Source organism: Oncorhynchus masou, chromosome 28 (assembly GCF_036934945.1).
Source record: "Oncorhynchus masou masou isolate Uvic2021 chromosome 28, UVic_Omas_1.1, whole genome shotgun sequence".
Lineage (NCBI taxonomy): Eukaryota > Metazoa > Chordata > Actinopteri > Salmoniformes > Salmonidae > Oncorhynchus > Oncorhynchus masou.
In genome coordinates this window covers 86,021,919-86,038,929 of record NC_088239.1, presented here as the reverse complement: position 1 = coordinate 86,038,929, position 17,011 = coordinate 86,021,919, and the positions used below count along the sequence as shown (strand labels likewise).

The following is a 17,011-nucleotide window of genomic DNA, read 5'->3' as shown; positions in this document are numbered from 1 at the left end:
GAGGGTGGGATAGCTGTTGTTGACGTGCCTGATGTTGAGTGAGGGTGGGACAGATGTTGTTGACGTGCCTGATGTTGAGTGAGGGTGGGATAGATGTTGTTGACGTGCCTGATGTTGAGTGAGGGTGTGATAGATGTTGTTGACGTGCCTGATGTTGACGTGCCTGATGTTGAGTGAGGGTGGGATAGATGTTGACGTGCCTGATGTTGAGTGAGGGTGGGATAGATGTTGTTGACGTGCCTGATGTTGAGTGAGGGTGGGATAGATGTTGACGTGCCTGATGTTGAGTGAGGGTGGGATAGATGTTGTTGACGTGCCTGATGTTGAGTGAGGGTGGGATAGATGTTGTTGACGTGCCTGATGTTGACGTGCCTGATGTTGAGTGAGGGTGGGATAGCTGTTGTTGACGTGCCTGATGTTGAGTGAGGGTGGGATAGATGTTGTTGACGTGCCTGATGTTGAGTGAGGGTGTGATACATTGTGGTTAAGAGTGAATGAGGGTGTTGCTTATCTCAAAGTCAGTCATCCAACACTGGTCGGTGGATGTTGAAAGCACATTCCAGTGAGCAGGATGATATGGCTTTATGTTGCTCTCTGTCCCATCTTGAGTACCTCAAACAGACCTGTCTCATTTAAACACAGAGCTGTCCCTCCCGACCAGCAGGCCACTGCTACACTCTTAGAAAAAAGGTGCTATCGAGAACCTAAAAGGGATCTTTGACTGTCCCCATAGGAGAGAACCCTTTGAAAAATCCTTGTTGGTTCCAGGTAGAATCCTTTTGGTTCCAAGTATAACTGTTTTGGGTACCATGTAGAACCCTTTCCACAGAGGGCTCTACATGGAACCAAAATGGTTCTACCTGGAACCAAAAAGGTTCTCCCTGGAACCAAAATGGTTCTACCTGGAACCAAAATGGTTCTACCTGGAACCAAAATGGTTCTACCTGGAACCAAAATGGTTCTACCAGGAACCAAAAAAGGTTTTACCTGCAACCAAAAAGGGTTCTCCAATGGGGACAGCTGAATAACCCTTTTGGTAGAGTGTAGGTGCCCCAACAGGCATTGTCCTGGAATGTTTATAGCTTCTCTTCAAAAACCTTTTGGCTTCTCTTTATAGCCATTGCTCTCCTCCCTTCTCCAGACCATCTCTGGAGACCTTCTGACATTCCTCACTTCCCTCATCAACTCATCCCTGACTACTTTCTGGATCCCCTCTGACTTCAAAATGGCCTGAGTCGCTCCCCTCCTCAAGAGAAACCAACACTCGACTCCTCTGACGTTAAAAACTAGTCCGGTATCCCTTCTTTATTTAAAAACAAAATGAACGTGGCGTCTCTGATCAACTCTCTCGCTATCTCTGCTATCTCTCTCAGAACGGTCTTCTTCTATCTCTGGTATCTGCTATCCGAACGGTCTTCTTCTATCTCTGGTATCTGCTATCCGAACGGTCTTCTTCTATCTCTGGTATCTGCTATCCGAACGGTCTTCTTCTATCTCTGGTATCTGCTATCCGAACGGTCTTCTTCTATCTCTGGTATCTGCTATCCGAACGGTCTTCTATCTCTGGTATCTGCTATCCGAACGGTCTTCTTCTATCTCTGGTATCTGCTATCTGAACGGTCTTCTTCTATCTCTGGTATCTGCTATCAGAACGGTCTTCTTCTATCTCTGGTATCTGCTATCAGAATGGTCTTCTTCTATCTCTGGTATCTGCTATCAGAACGGTCTTCTTCTATCTCTGGTATCTGCTATCAGAACGGTCTTCTTCTATCTCTGGTATCTGCTATCAGAACGGTCTTCTTCTATCTCTGGTATCTGCTATCAGAATGGTCTTCTTCTATCTCTGGTATCTGCTATCTGAACGGTCTTCTTCTATCTCTGCTATCTCTCTCAGAATGGTCTTCTTCTATCTCTGGTATCTACTATCTGAACAGTCTTCTTGACCCTAACCAGTCAGGCTTCAAGACGGGTCACTCAACCCAGACTGCTCTTCATCTCTCTGCCAAAGCTGACTCTCTCTCCTCTGTTCTCATCCTCCTAGATCTATCTGCTGCTTTCGACACTGAACCATCAGATCCTCCTCTCCACCCTCTCAGGGCTGGGTGTCTCAGTCTCTATCAGGTCCTCCTCTCCACCCTCTCAGGGCTGGGCGTCTCAGGCTCTATCAGATCCTCCCCTCCACCCTCTCAGGGCTGGGTGTCTCAGGCTCTATCTGATCTTCCTCTCCACCCTCTCAGGGCTGGGTGTCTCAGGCTCTATCAGATCCTCCCCTCCACCCTCTCAGGGCTGGGTGTCTCAGAGGTGGAGGACAGTGGAGGGAGTGGAGGACAGAGGTGGAGGGAGTGGAGGACAGAGGTGGAGGGAGTGGAGGACAGAGGTGGAGGACAGAGGTGGAGGGAGTGGAGGACAGAGGTGGAGGGAGTGGAGGACAGAGGTGGAGGACAGAGGAGGAGGGAGTGGAGGACAGTGGTGGAGGGAGTGGAGGACAGAGGTGGAGGGAGTGGAGGACAGAGGTGGAGGGAGTGGAGGACAGAGGTGGAGGGAGTGGAGGACAGAGGTGGAGGGAGTGGAGGACAGAGGTGGAGGGAGTGGAGGACAGAGGTGGAGGGAGTGGAGGACAGAGGTGGAGGGAGTGGAGGACAGAGGTGGAGAGAGTGGAGGACAGAGGTGAAGGGAGTGAAGGACAGAGGTGGAGGACAGTGGAGGGAGTGGAGGACAGAGGTGGAGGGAGTGGAGGACAGAGGTGGAGGGAGTGGAGGACAGAGGAGGAGGGAGTGGAGGACAGAGGTGAAGGGAGTGAAGGACAGAGGTGGAGGACAGTGGAGGGAGTGGAGGACAGAGGTGGAGGGAGTGGAGGACAGAGGTGGAGGGAGTGGAGGACAGAGGAGGAGGGAGTGGAGGACAGGAGTGGAGGACAGAGGTGGAGGGAGTGGAGGACAGGGGAGGGAGTGGAGGACAGAGGTGGAGGGAGTGGAGGACAGAGGTGGAGGGAGTGGAGGACAGAGGTGGAGGGAGTGGAGGACAGAGGTGGAGGGAGTGGAGGACAGAGGTGGAGGGAGTGGAGGACAGGAGTGGAGGACAGAGGTGGAGGGAGTGGAGGACAGGGGAGGGAGTGGAGGACAGAGGTGGAGGAGGGAGTGGAGGACAGAGGTGGAGGTGGAGGACAGAGTGGAGGACAGAGGTGGAGGGAGTGGAGGACAGTGGTGGAGGGAGTGGAGGACAGTGGTGGAGGGAGTGGAGGACAGGAGTGGAGGACAGAGGTGGAGGGAGTGGAGGACAGTGGTGGAGGGAGTGGAGGACAGAGGTGGAGGGAGTGGAGGACAGTGGTGGAGGGAGTGGAGGACAGTGGTGGAGGGAGTGGAGGACAGAGGAGTGAGTGGAGGACAGAGGTGGAGGGAGTGGAGGACATAGGTGGAGGGAGTGGAGGACAGAGGTAGAGGGAGTGGAGGACAGAGGTAGAGGGAGTGGAGGACAGAGGTAGAGGGAGTGGAGGACAGAGGTGGAGGGAGTGGAGGACAGAGGTGGAGGGAGTTGAGGACAGAGGTAGAGGGAGTGGAGGACAGAGGTGGAGGGAGTGGAGGACAGAGGAGGGAGTGGAGGACAGTGGTTGAGGGAGTGGAGGACAGAGGTGGAGGGAGTGGAGGACAGAGGTGGAGGGAGTGGAGGACAGAGGTAGAGGGAGTGGAGGACAGAGGTGGAGGGAGTGGAGGACAGAGGTGGAGGGAGTGGAGGACAGAGGTGGAGGGAGTGGAGGACAGAGGTGGAGGGAGTTGAGGACCGAGGTAGAGGGAGTGGAGGACAGAGGTGGAGGGATTGACCCAGCCCTGCCATCAGATTATTATCCATGAAATCAAGCCTCGGGTCATATGCACTCTGAATCAAGGTACAAGTTGGAGACAAACCAGGTTCTTAAGAGCGATGCCATAAGATGAACCATTTTAGGGTCTTTGAAGGACCACAAACGAGGCGGTTCTTTGAAGAACCATACACAAATCCAAAACCAGAAATGTTTCGGCCATCCAGGACCGGAATTGAATAGCCTGTCTGTAAGGTTTTAATCCCTATTTGCATATTTCCCAGGGTGCCTTTCGAGTTAATTTTAGAGTTACCACTACCACCCATGACTGTGTTTGCAATCCTGTGGCCTTCTCAAAGTGAGATCCTATTTTATTTATTTTTAAGTGAGAACACTAGGCCCTCATTATACTTAAACTCTTTCAGGCAATACAATAAATATTTTGCAAGGTCTTCTTTTTCCCGAATGCAGTGGCCTGAAACACATGGTTTGCAGGCCACATCAGGCCTGCAAGTCACTTTATGCTGTCTTGCAAAGTGATGTGTAATTCCTATTGTAATCTAGCCAGAATTTGTGTTCACAAGCAACCTGCATTCAGAATGACTTCTAAGATTGCGAAGACTAAGATATGAGACCAGTGTTGTGATCCAGACAACCTAAAAGAAGACCAATTTAAGACCAAGACCGAAGGAGTCAAGACCGAGACCAGAAAACCCCAATTCAAGACCTCGATTGTCATTTTGTCAAATCATCACCATAATAAGAGTTCAACATGTCCAGTATTTCTGAGTTCATATTTCAGAACAACATACTGATTCTTTAGACATTCAAAATAGTGAGAGAAAAAAATGCACCCTGAGGTAAAATAGAGCCACTCTACAAATGATTACTAACGCAAAACACAGTGGGTGACAATAGGACTTCTACGCCTTCAGAGAAGGGCTAAGGATTTATAAATAATTATAATGATTTATATAATAATTTTTCGATGACGTTCTGATTTAATGTTGTCTACTTTTGATGGAAATGAAAGGGTTAACACTGTAAAAACAGAAAAAAGATCCAATCAGGGTTTTTCTTTGCTGGTCTCTGGGGAGATAAATCTAGCTAGCTAAGTAGGCCATCAGAAGCCAGATTGAGGTATGTGCCATTCAACTTTATAAGAGAACATTTTTGGAATGACAATGGAATCAACCAATCACATTTTGACTTAATGGGTGGGACCATTTTTACAAAATCGTATGGAAACTTCTGCCTTCCTTCGCGATAGCGAGCAGTAGTTTTCCCATGGTCTAGCTAGCTAGCTTTTCTTGTCGGCTAGTTTGCGGCAGGTGTTTATCAAAGAGGACGCTGATGCTAATTTGTTAGCTTCTCCCTTTTCAAGAATAACTTTCAACAAGAAGTTACGTTTCAAATGAGCATCATCTGGTGAATGGAACTGTGTTTTGTATTGCAGTGCGCTTGCTGTTGTTAGCCATCTCTTTGAAAATGTATACGTGTGTGAAACATTTTTGCATTTAAAGTGGAACTGACAGCATTTTAGAAACATGACATCTTATTAAAATCTGTTCATATACACCCAGGAAGAATATGACAAAAAAAACAAATCTGACAAGCGACCTCTTAGATATGGCCATTTTCACGTTTTCATAAATGTTTAGAATGTTTGGGAATTATGTATTCTAAGGCATTTGTGAAAACTCTACAGCAATATACAGTGGGAAAGGGGCCGTGCTTTTGGACAATTAGTAGACACTGCAGTAAATTAAACTAATAAAAACACCTGCCTCGTCCAGGACCAGAGTCTATGCAAACCGGTGCAGCACAGCCAATCAGAGCTACAGTAGGCCTATATGCAAACCGGTACAGCACAGCCAATCAGAGCTACAGTAGGCCTATATGCAAACCGGTTCAGCACAGCCAATCAGAGCTACAGTAGGCCTATATGCAAACCGGTTCAGCACAGCCAATCAGAGCTACAGTAGGTCTATATGCAAACCGGTGCAGCACAGCCAATCAGAGCTACAGTAGGCCTATATGCAAACCGGTTCAGCACAGCCAATCAGAGCTACAGTAGGTCTATATGCAAACCGGTGCAGCACAGCCAATCAGAGCTACAGTAGGCCTATATGCAAACCGGTACAGCACAGCCAATCAGAGCTACAGTAGGCCTATATGCAAACCGGTTCAGCACAGCCAATCAGAGCTACAGTAGGCCGATATGCAAACCGGTGCAGCACAGCCAATCAGAGCTACAGTAGGCCTATATGCAAACCGGTTCAGCACAGCCAATCAGAGCTACAGTAGGCCTGTATGCAAACCGGTGCAGGACAGCCAATCAGAGCTACAGTAGGCCTATATGCAAACCGGTGCAGCACAGCCAACTAATGCTAGCCAGATCACCTCACTCTGACCATGTTACTCGCCGTAGCAGAGCTGGTTAGGCTGTTTTCATGTTATCCAGAGAGTTCGTGACTAACTATTTCTTTTTTTTAATCTATGTTTACTGACACCGATCATATTCAGCAGGTTCATAAATTCACCAGTTGTGTTCTGAGCTCTGGCACACTCAGACATGAGTGCTCTGAAAATCGGAGGAGACAGCCAGAGTGGATTTGCAAATGGAAGAGATATGCTAACTGGATAACAGTCGTTCAAGCTCAGCATAGCTAGCCAGCGAAGTAATTCACATGTCTTGCTAGCTAACCAAATGACACCTGCATCACGAGCTGTGTATAGTCACCGAAAAACGATATGAGGGATAACAAATCACCCAGTCCTCCAATGACACGACATCCTCCTAGCAGCTAGCGCTCTAGCTAACGTTAGGCTCCGGGTTTTTATCTTGCTACAACCTATTAGTCACGTTATGACTGACTTGTGATCATTTCCGTTTCTAGTTTGATTATAGTGAAATTCCCAGCTTTAGTTACATTTGTCCGTTTTTGTCCAGAATATGGGTTAACTGCCTTGTTCAGGGGCAGAACGACAGATTTTTACCTTGTCAGCTCGGGGATTTGATCTAGCAACCTTTCGGTTACTGGCCCAACACTCTAACCACTAGGCTACCTGCCGTCCCTACACTCTAACCACTGGGCTACCTGCCCCCTGCCCCCTCTACACTCTAACCACTAGGCTACCTGCCTCCTCTACACTCTAACCACTAGGCTACCTGCCACCTCTACACTCTAACCACTAGACTACCTGCCTCCCCTCCACTCTAACCACTAGGCTACCTGCCACCTCTACACTCTAACCACTAGGCTACCTGCCACCTCTACACTCTAACCACTAGGTCTACCTGTCGTCACTACACTCTAACCAACAGGTCTACCTGTCGTCCCTACACTCTAACCACTAGGTTTACCTGTCGTCCCAACACTCTAACCACTAGGCTATCTGCCACCTCTACACTCTAACCACTAGGCTACCTGCCACCTCTACACACTAACCACTAGGCTACCTGCCACCTCTACACTCTAACCACTAGGCTACCTACCGTCCCTACACTCTAACCACTAGGCTACCTACCGTCCCTACACTCTAACCACTAGGCTACCTGCCGTCCCTACACTCTAACCACTAGGTTTACCTGTCGTCCCTACACTCTAACCTCTAGGCTACCCGCCGCTCCTTGAAAGCATCTCTGTCCCGCAGCTTGAACGCTTTAGCTCGATGCAGATGTGGCCGGTAAAGGTATTATCTCAGTGAGTTTCAGTGATATTCCAAATATGAATGTCATCTGTTACTAGCAAGTTATTAATTTCATGAACCTTGTTTGTTAAGCTACATATGGTATAACGTGGGCTATTTTGAGCATTGTTATGGGATGCTTGCTTATTTTACTGGGAGACTTTGCAGAAGTAGATATGCTAATGTTATTTATGTTAGTGCAGGGTGAGCTGCACACAGTGGGGTTCCTACTAGGGCACACCGCCTCATTGCTAACAGCATAAATCTGGTCAATAGGCACACGATTGCTGCAAACAATATCTGCATGATCAGCAGAGGCATTCATGGCAGTAAGAGGGACATAGATTCTGCTACTTATATTGTGTCTACCAACGGCCCTTGTATAATGTGCATTTACTAAAGCATGACGACGACTCAGCGAGACAACGGAAGAGCTGTGGGTCATTGATAAGTCATTATCTCAACGCAGCCTTATGTTGGGTCATTGTCCTGTTGAAAAACAAATGATAGTCCCACGAAGCCCAAACCAGATGGGATGGTGTATTGCTGCAGAATGCTGTGGTAGCCATGCTGGTTAAGTGTGCCTTGAATTCTAAATAAATCACTGACAGTGTCACCAGCAAAGCACCCCCACACCATCACACCTCCTCCTCCATGCTTCACGGTGGGAACTACACATGCGGAGATAATCCGTTCACCTACTCTACGTCTCACAAAGATATGGCGGTTGGAACCAAAAATCTCAAATTTGGACTTATCAGAACGAAGGACAAATTTCCACCGTCTAATGTCCATTGCTAGTGTTTCTTGGCCCAAGCAAGTCTCTTCTTATTGGTGTCATTTAGTAGTGGTTTCTTTGCAGCAGGCCTGATTCACACAGTCTCCTCTGAACAGTTGATGTTGAGATGTGTCTGTTACTTGAACTCTGTGAAGCATTTATTTGGGCTGCAATTTTTGTAGGTTGGTAACTTTAATGAACTTATCCTCTTTATTTTATTTTTTTATTTTTTTTAACCTTTATTTAACCAGGCAAGTCAGTTAAGAACACACAATCATTTTCAATGATGTCTTCACTATTTTTATACAATGTAGAAAACAGTTTAAAAAAAATACAGAAAAATCCTTGAATCAAACTTTTTGAATTCTGAAGAACCGTAGATGCCACGTCAGGAACCCCACACTTAACTCAAATATTCTTTATCGGGCCAAAGTTCTCCAAGAAAACTTAAAGGGCTCTCCGTGGTGATTTCACCGTCTATTCACACAGCGCTACGGACCGTGTTGAGGATCTGTTGCGTAGACTGTGTGGGGCCCTTAAGAGCTCAGTCAGAACCCTTTAAGAGACTTTATCAGTGCAGGGTAATGTTCTTTTAGTATACATGTAATTGTTTACTTGTCAGGCCTTTTCAACACACTTGCATTGCAGATGTAATCTTCGCTATCTACAAAGCAAACAGGCAACATTTATTGTTGTTGTTGTTGTTGTAATCTGTGAGAAAAGCTAATAAAAGTCATGTGTGGATTCCTCCCATCATTTCAATAGAGACCAGATGGATCGTAATACATTAGGATGTTCTAAACCCCGTCTGTTGTTTGCTGAGGACTTATCGTTGTCGTGATCTGAGGCGGTGGAAGGACAACAAACTGACTGAGCGCTGATTCAGCCAGTCCCCAGTGGAATGCATGATGACACCGGTGAATTAAAGAGCTACAAATGAAGATTTCATTGTTAATAATCCTCACAGTAATCCACGGTCACTGCCCTGGACTTTTCAGTTGGACCAATTACAGGTCTAGATCCAGAGAGACCGGGAGTTTAATCATTGTTCGCTCAGCGCTATGTAGAGGTACTACCCCTGTTGTTTAATGTTTTACTACATCATCATCAGTATTACCTCCAGTTCTATATGTTTTCCCATTTCCCAAAAGACTCTAGCAGGTTTAACACGTGTGTAAACTCTAGCAGGTTTAACACGTGTGTAGACTCTAGCAGATTTAGCACGTGTGTAGACTCTAGCAGGTTTAGCACGTGTGTCGACTCTAGCAGGTTTAGCACGTGTGTAGACTCTAGCAGGTTTAACACGTGTCTAGACTCTAGCAGGTTTAACGTGTCATTGAAAGAGAAATATTCAGATCAGAGAACACTTAGCTACGATCACAAATATTTAACTCTAAATTAAGCATTCAAATATTGAACATGAAGCATTTACCATATGCCTTCGATTCTAATGTTTGTTCTCTCTTTGAGACAGTTACATTCTGCCTGTTTGATGACGGCGTTATCTGGTTCTATAATGAACAAAAATATAAACGCAACATGTTAAGTGTTGGTCCTATGTTTCATGAGCTGAAATCACAGAAATGTTTCATAAGCACAAAAAGCTTATATCTCTAAAATGTTCAGAAATCAGTGAGCATTTATCCTTAGCCAAGATAATCCATTCACCTGACAGGTGTGGCATATCAAGAAGTTGATTAAACAGCATGATCATTACACAGGTGCACCTTGTACTGGGGACTGCAGGAATGTCCACCAGAGCTGTTGCCATATAATTGAATGTTAATTTCTCTGCCATAACCCGCCTCCAACGTCATTTTAGAGAATTTGGCCAACCGGCGTCACAACCACAGACCACGTGTAGGCCATAAACCCATAACAGCATCCCCACCACAGTCATTAAGGAATGAACAGACTCTGACTCCACAGTCATTAAGGAATGAACAGACTCTGACTCCACAGTCATTAAGGAATGAACAGACTCTACAGTCATTAAGGAATGAACAGACTCCACAGTCATTAAGGAATGAACAGACTCTACAGTCATTAAGGAATGAACAGACTCTGACTCCACAGTCATTAAGGAATGAACAGACTGACTCCACAGTCATTAAGGAATGAACAGGCTCTGACTCCACAGTCATTAAGGAATGAACAGACTATGACTCCACAGTCATTAAGGAATGAACAGACTCTGACTCCACAGTCATTAAGGAATGGACAGACTCTGACTCCACAGTCATTAAGGAATGAACAGACTCTGACTCCACAGTCATTAAGGATTGAACAGACTCTGACTCCACAGTCATTAAGGAATGAACAGACTCTGACTCCACAGTCATTAAGGGATGAATAGACTGACTCCACAGTCATTAAGGAATGAACAGACTCTGACTCCACAGTCATTAAGGAATGAACAGACTCTGACTCCACAGTCATTAAGGAATGAACAGACTCTGACTCCAGTCATTAAGGAATGAACAGACTCCACAGTCATTAAGGAATGAACAGACTCTGACTCCACAGTCATTAAGGAATGAACAGACTCTGACTCCACAGTCATTAAGGAATGAACAGACTGACTCCACAGTCATTAAGGAATGAACAGACTGACTCCACAGTCATTAAGGAATGAACAGGCTCTGACTCCACAGTCATTAAGGAATGAACAGACTCTGACTCCACAGTCATTAAGGAATGAACAGACTTTGACTCCACTGTCATTAAGGAATGTATTCCTCTTTACTAGAGTCCTATTCCTTATATAATGTATTCCTCTTTACCAGAGTCCTATTCCCTATATCATGTATTCCTCTTTACTAGAGTCCTATTCCCTATATAATGTATTCCTCTTTACCAGAGTCCTATTCCCTATATAATGTATTCCTCTTTACCAGAGTCCTATTCCCTATATAATGTATTCCTCTTTACCAGAGTCCTATTCCCTATATAATGTATTCCTCTTTACCAGTGTCCTATTCCCTATATAGTGTATTCCTCTTTACCAGAGTCCTATTCCCTATATAGTGTATTCCTCTTTACCAGTGTCCTATTCCCTATATAATGTATTCCTCTTTACCAGAGTCCTATTCCTTATATAGTGTATCCCTCTTTACCAGTGTCCTATTCCCTATATAGTGTATTCCTCTTTACCAGAGTCCTATTCCCTATATAATGTATTCATCTTTACCAGAGTCCTATTCCCTATATAATGTATTCCTCTTTACCAGGGTCCTATTCCTTATATAGTGTATTACTCTTCTGTTACCATTTGGGATGCAAACATAGATTTAACATTTGCACACAATTGTTCTGTGGTTCAGGCCTGTTTTGTCCACTGACAAAGAGAGAAAGAGAAAGCTTCACGCTTGGTCTTAACGCATTCACTGATACACTGATACACTGATACACTGATACACTGATTCACTGATTCACTGATTCACTGATTCACTGATTCACTGATACACTGATACACTGATTCACTGATACACTGATTCACTGATTCACTGATTCACTGATTCACTGATACACTGATACACTGATACACTGATACACTGATACACTGATACACTGATACACTGCCAGGATGATGCTATCAAAGTCACGACTCAAAGGAAAGTAATGGAACCTTTCACATTTCACAACTCACCTGTCTAAACATGATAATATCAGCTTCGTACAGGAAACTCCCTGTTGTGTTGTCTGATTCCCACATTCAGTGGATTAGGAGTTTAGATTAGTGGGAGATACACTGACAGTATGTCTTTTAAACATTTGTCTTTGCTTGGTTGTTGTTGTTTTTTTTTTTTTGGGGGGGGGGTGTTTTGGATGTGAAAAGCACTCGCACATCACAATATCAATTTTAGAATCATATCATGCATAGGAAATATACGTTTTTTTGCAGGTATGTAGGAAATATAAGGTAATTTTTGCAGGTGTGTAGGAAATAGAAGGTCTTTTTTGCAGGTGTGTAGGAAATAGAAGGTAATTTTTTCAGGTGTGTAGGAAATAGAAGGTCTTTTTTGCAGGTGTGTAGGAAATAGAAGGTAATTTTTGCAGGTGTGTAGGAAATAGAAGGTCTTTTTTGCAGGTGTGTAGGAAATAGAAGGTCATTTTTGCAGGTGTGTAGGAAATAGAAGGTCTTTTATGCAGGTGTGTAGGAAATAGAAGGTCATTTTTGCAGGTTCTGTAGGAAATAGAAGGTATTTTTTTCAGGTGTGTAGGAAATAGAAGGTCTTTTTTGCAGGTGTGTAGGAAATAGAAGGTCATTTTTGCAGGTTCTGTAGGAAATAGAAGGTATTTTTTTCAGGTGTGTAGGAAATATAAGGTATTTTTTTCAGGTATGTAGGAAATAGAAGGTCTTTTTTTCAGGTGTGTAGGAAATAGAAGGTCTTTTTTCAGGTGTGTAGGAAATGGTCACATGTAACTTTAAAGATGTCTTTTAAAACATTGTGTTTTTTGTGTTTTGTTCACAGAAACCCACCGCTTCTTTTTCTACATCTCATCTACCTGCTCCTCCAGAAGTGACTATCGGTACCGTCGAATCCTCCCAGGGGTCCCTTCCCTCGCAACACGGCCTGCTGACAAACCTCGCTGTTCCCCTCCTCTCTGCTCCCCCTGTCCCCTCTCGCCCCCATCCTAGGCAACATGTCCATCACCCTGAAGCAGGTCTTCAACAAGGACAAGACCTTCCGCCCCAAGCGTAGGTTTGAGCCGGGGACACAGCGATTCGAGCTGCATAAGAAGGCCCAGGCGTCGCTGAGCTCCGGGGTTGACCTGAGGGCGGCGGTTGCTCTGCCCCACGGGGAGGATCTCAACGACTGGGTGGCAGTCCACGTGGTGGACTTCTTCAACAGGATCAACCTCATCTACGGGACGGTGTGTGAGTTCTGCACGGAGAAGAGTTGTCCCGTCATGTCCGGAGGTCCTAGGTATGAGTACCGATGGCAGGACGATCACAAGTACAAGAAACCAACGGCTCTACCGGCTCCCAAGTACATGAACTTGCTGATGGACTGGATCGAGGTCCAGATCAACAACGAGGATATCTTCCCCACCAGCATGGGTGAGTACTACGCTTACGGGCCTTTATTATTAGTATTATTATCCCTGAACTTACCACAAAACATTTTTTCCTGAATTCCCGGCGAGAGGATTTCTGCAATCAGCAGGGAATTTGAACTGTAATGGAAGTCGTCCAACCTGGAAATGTTTAACCCTACTATACTGAGCAAGAGGCAGAACCCTCTTGGTCTCTATTACAAATATATCCCCAACCCTTTGACTGTCGGCGTTCCTATGGCGATCTCTATGAACAAGACAACAGAAATACTGTTCAAATGGAGGTGGATGCTAATTGGATAGAACCTCTAACAACCCTGACCTATAACCTCTGACCTTGCACTTATCCAACCTGCTCTAACTGAGTGGGTTACCACGACAATCACTAAGGAGCCCTGGTTAGGGAATAGGGTTCTATTTCAGCCGCAGACTAAGTAGATTGCTGTTTGAAAACACTGATCTCACTTGTTAAACCCTGTAGCATCCAACGGACTGTGAAATCCTACTTATGTCAGCTTCGGTCACAAGATCACAAATCCTGAATTGTTGACGTTGATGGTGGTGAGCTCCTCGTCTCCTATGTACAAGCTGATTATAGTTACATATCTACGTGTTGTATTTGGGCTCTCATGGAAAAAAATAGAAATAAACTAGGCTGGATTAGATATATAAAAAAAATATATATATATAGTGTGTGTATATAGTGTATATATATAGTGTGTATATATATATAGTGTGTGTATGTATATATGTGTATATATATATACATATATATAGTGTGTGTATGTATATATATGTGTATACACACACTATATATATATATATATATATATATATATATATAGTGTGTGTATGTATATATATGTGTATACACACACTATATATATATATATATATATATATATAGTGTGTGTATGTATATATATGTGTATACACACACTATATATATATATATATATATATATATATAGTGTTTGTGTATATGTAAGGGTTTTCCTCTGGTGAAGGAGAAGCGGACCAAAATGCAGCGTGGTGGTTATTCATGTTCTTTAATAAAAGGAACTCGACATGAAATAACTAACAAAACAATAAATGTGTGAAGACCTAAACAGTCCTATCTGGTGACAACACAGAGACAGGAACAATCACCCACAAACACACAGTGAAACCCAGGCTACCTAAATATGGTTCCCAATCAGAGACAATGACTAACACCTGCCCCTGATTGAGAACCATATCAGGCCAGACATAGAAATAGACAAACAAGACATCCAACATAGAATGCCCACTCAGATCACACCCTGACCAACCAAAACATAGAAATATACAAAGCAAACTATGGTCAGGGTGTGACAGTATCGCTTGCACAGTGCTCCTTGGGATGTTTAAAGCTTGGGAAATCTTTTTGTATCCAAATCCGGCTTTAAACTTCTTCACAACAGTATCTCGGACCTGCCTGGTGTGTTCCTTGTTCTTCATGATGCTCTCTGCGCTTTTAACGGACCTCTGAGAATATCACAGTGCAGGTGCATTTATACGGAGACTTGATTACACACAGGTGGATTGTATTTATCATCATTAGTCATTTAGGTCAACATTGGATCATTCAGAGATCCTCACTGAACTTCTGGAGAGAGTTTGCTGCACTGAAAGTAAAGGGGCTGAATAATTTTGCACACCCAATTTTTCAGTTTTTGATTTGTTAAAAAAGTTTGAAATATCCAATAAATGTCGTTCCACTTCATGATTGTGTCCCACTTGTTGTTGATTATTCCAAAAAAAATACAGTTTTATATCTTTATGTTTGAAGCCTGAAATGTGGCAAAAGGTCGCAAAGTTCAAGGGGGCCGAATACTTTGGCAAGGCACTGTATATATACACTGCTCAAAAAAATAAAGGGAACACTAAAATAACACATCCTAGATCTGAATGAATTAAATATTCTTATTAAATACTTTTTTCTTTACATAGTTGAATGTGCTGACAACAAAATCACACAAACATGATCAATGGAAATCAAATGTATCAACCCATGGAGGTCTGGATTTGGAGTCACACTCAAAATTAAAGTGGAAAACCACACTACAGGCTGATTCAACTTTGATGTAATGTCCTTAAAACAAGTCAAAATGAGCCTCAGTAGTGTGTGTGGCCTCCACGTGCCTGTATGACCTCCCTACAACACCTGGGCATGCTCCTGATGAGGTGGCGGATGGTCTCCTGAGGGATCTCCTCCCAGACCTGGACTAAAGCATCCGCCAACTCCTGGACAGTCTGTGGTGCAACGTGGCGTTGGTGGATGGAGCTAGGCATGATGTCCCAGATGTGCTCAATTGGATTCAGGTCTGGGGAACGGGCGGGCCAGTCCATAGCATCAATGCCTTCCTCTTGCAGGAACTGCTGACACACTCCAGCCACATGAGGTCTAACATTGTCTTGCATTAGGAGGAACCCAGGGCCAACCGCACCAGCATATGGTCTCACAAGGGGTCTGAGGATCTCATCTCGGTACCTAATGGCAGTCAGGCTACCTCTGGCGAGCACATGGAGGGCTGTGCGACCCCCCAAAGAAATGCCACCCCACACCATGACTGACCCACCGCCAAACCGGTCATGCTGGAGGATGTTGCAGGCAGCAGAACGTTCTCCACGGCGTCTCCAGACTCTGTCACGTCTGTCACATGCGTTCAGTGTGAACCTGCTTTCATCTGTGAAGAGCACAGGGCGCCAGTGGCGAATTTGCCAATCTTGGTGTTCTCTGGCAAATGCCAAACGTCCTGCACGGTGTTGGGCTGTAAACACAACCCCCACCTGTGGAGGTCGGGCCCTCATACCACCCTCATGGAGTCTGTTTCTGACCGTTTGAGCAGACACATGCACATTTGTGGCCTGCTGGAGGTCATTTTGCAGGGCTCTGGCAGTGCTCCCCCTTGCACAAAGGCGGAGGTAGCGGTCCTGCTGCTGGGTTGTTGCCCTCCTACGGCCTCCTCCACGTCTCCTGATGTACTGGCTTGTCTCCTGGTAGCGCCTCCATGCTCTGGACACTACGCTGACAGACACAGCAAACCTTCTTGCCACAGCTCACATTGATGTGCCATCCTGGATGAGCTGCACTACCTGAGCCACTTGTGTGGGTTGTAGACTCCGTCTCATGCTACCACTAGAGAGAAAGCACCGCCAGCATTCAAAAGTGACCAAAACATCAGCTAGGAAGCATAGGAACTGAGAAGTGGTCTGTGGTCACCACCTGCAGAACCACTCCTTTATTGGGGGTGTCTTGCTAAATGCCTATAATTTCCACCTGTTGTCTATTCCATTTGCACGACAGCATGTGAAATTTATTGTCAATCAGTGTTGCTTCCTAAGTGGACAGTTTGATTTCACAGAAGTGTGATTGACTTGGAGTTACATTGTGTTGTTTAAGTGTTTCCTTTATTTTTTTGAGCAGTGTGTATATATATATATATATATAGTGTGATAGGATAGGTTCATACACCAGACAGGTGCAGTGAAATGTGTTGTTTTACAGGGTCATGTATAGTAGCACAGAGTCTCTGGTACAAATTAGGGTTCAGTGCCTTGCTCAAGGGCACATAAACACATTTTATACCTTGTTGGCAGGGGCAGAGAGAGAGAGGCAGGGGCAGAGAGAGGGGCAGGGGCAGAGAGGGGGCAGGGGCAGA

The 17,011-nt window shown here is 45.0% G+C and overlaps 1 protein-coding gene across 1 annotated transcript in view; it reads left to right on the top strand.

Moving 5' to 3' along the window:
• LOC135518442 (MOB kinase activator 3B) overlaps positions 1-17,011 on the top strand; it is an 81,725-nt gene that overhangs the window by 3,384 nt on the left and 61,330 nt on the right. Inside the window, exon 2 of the mRNA XM_064943617.1 lies at positions 12,743-13,332. Within this exon, the coding sequence (XP_064799689.1) occupies positions 12,915-13,332 (418 nt within the window). The 5' untranslated portion in view covers positions 12,743-12,914. The remainder of the gene's footprint in view (positions 1-12,742; positions 13,333-17,011) is intronic.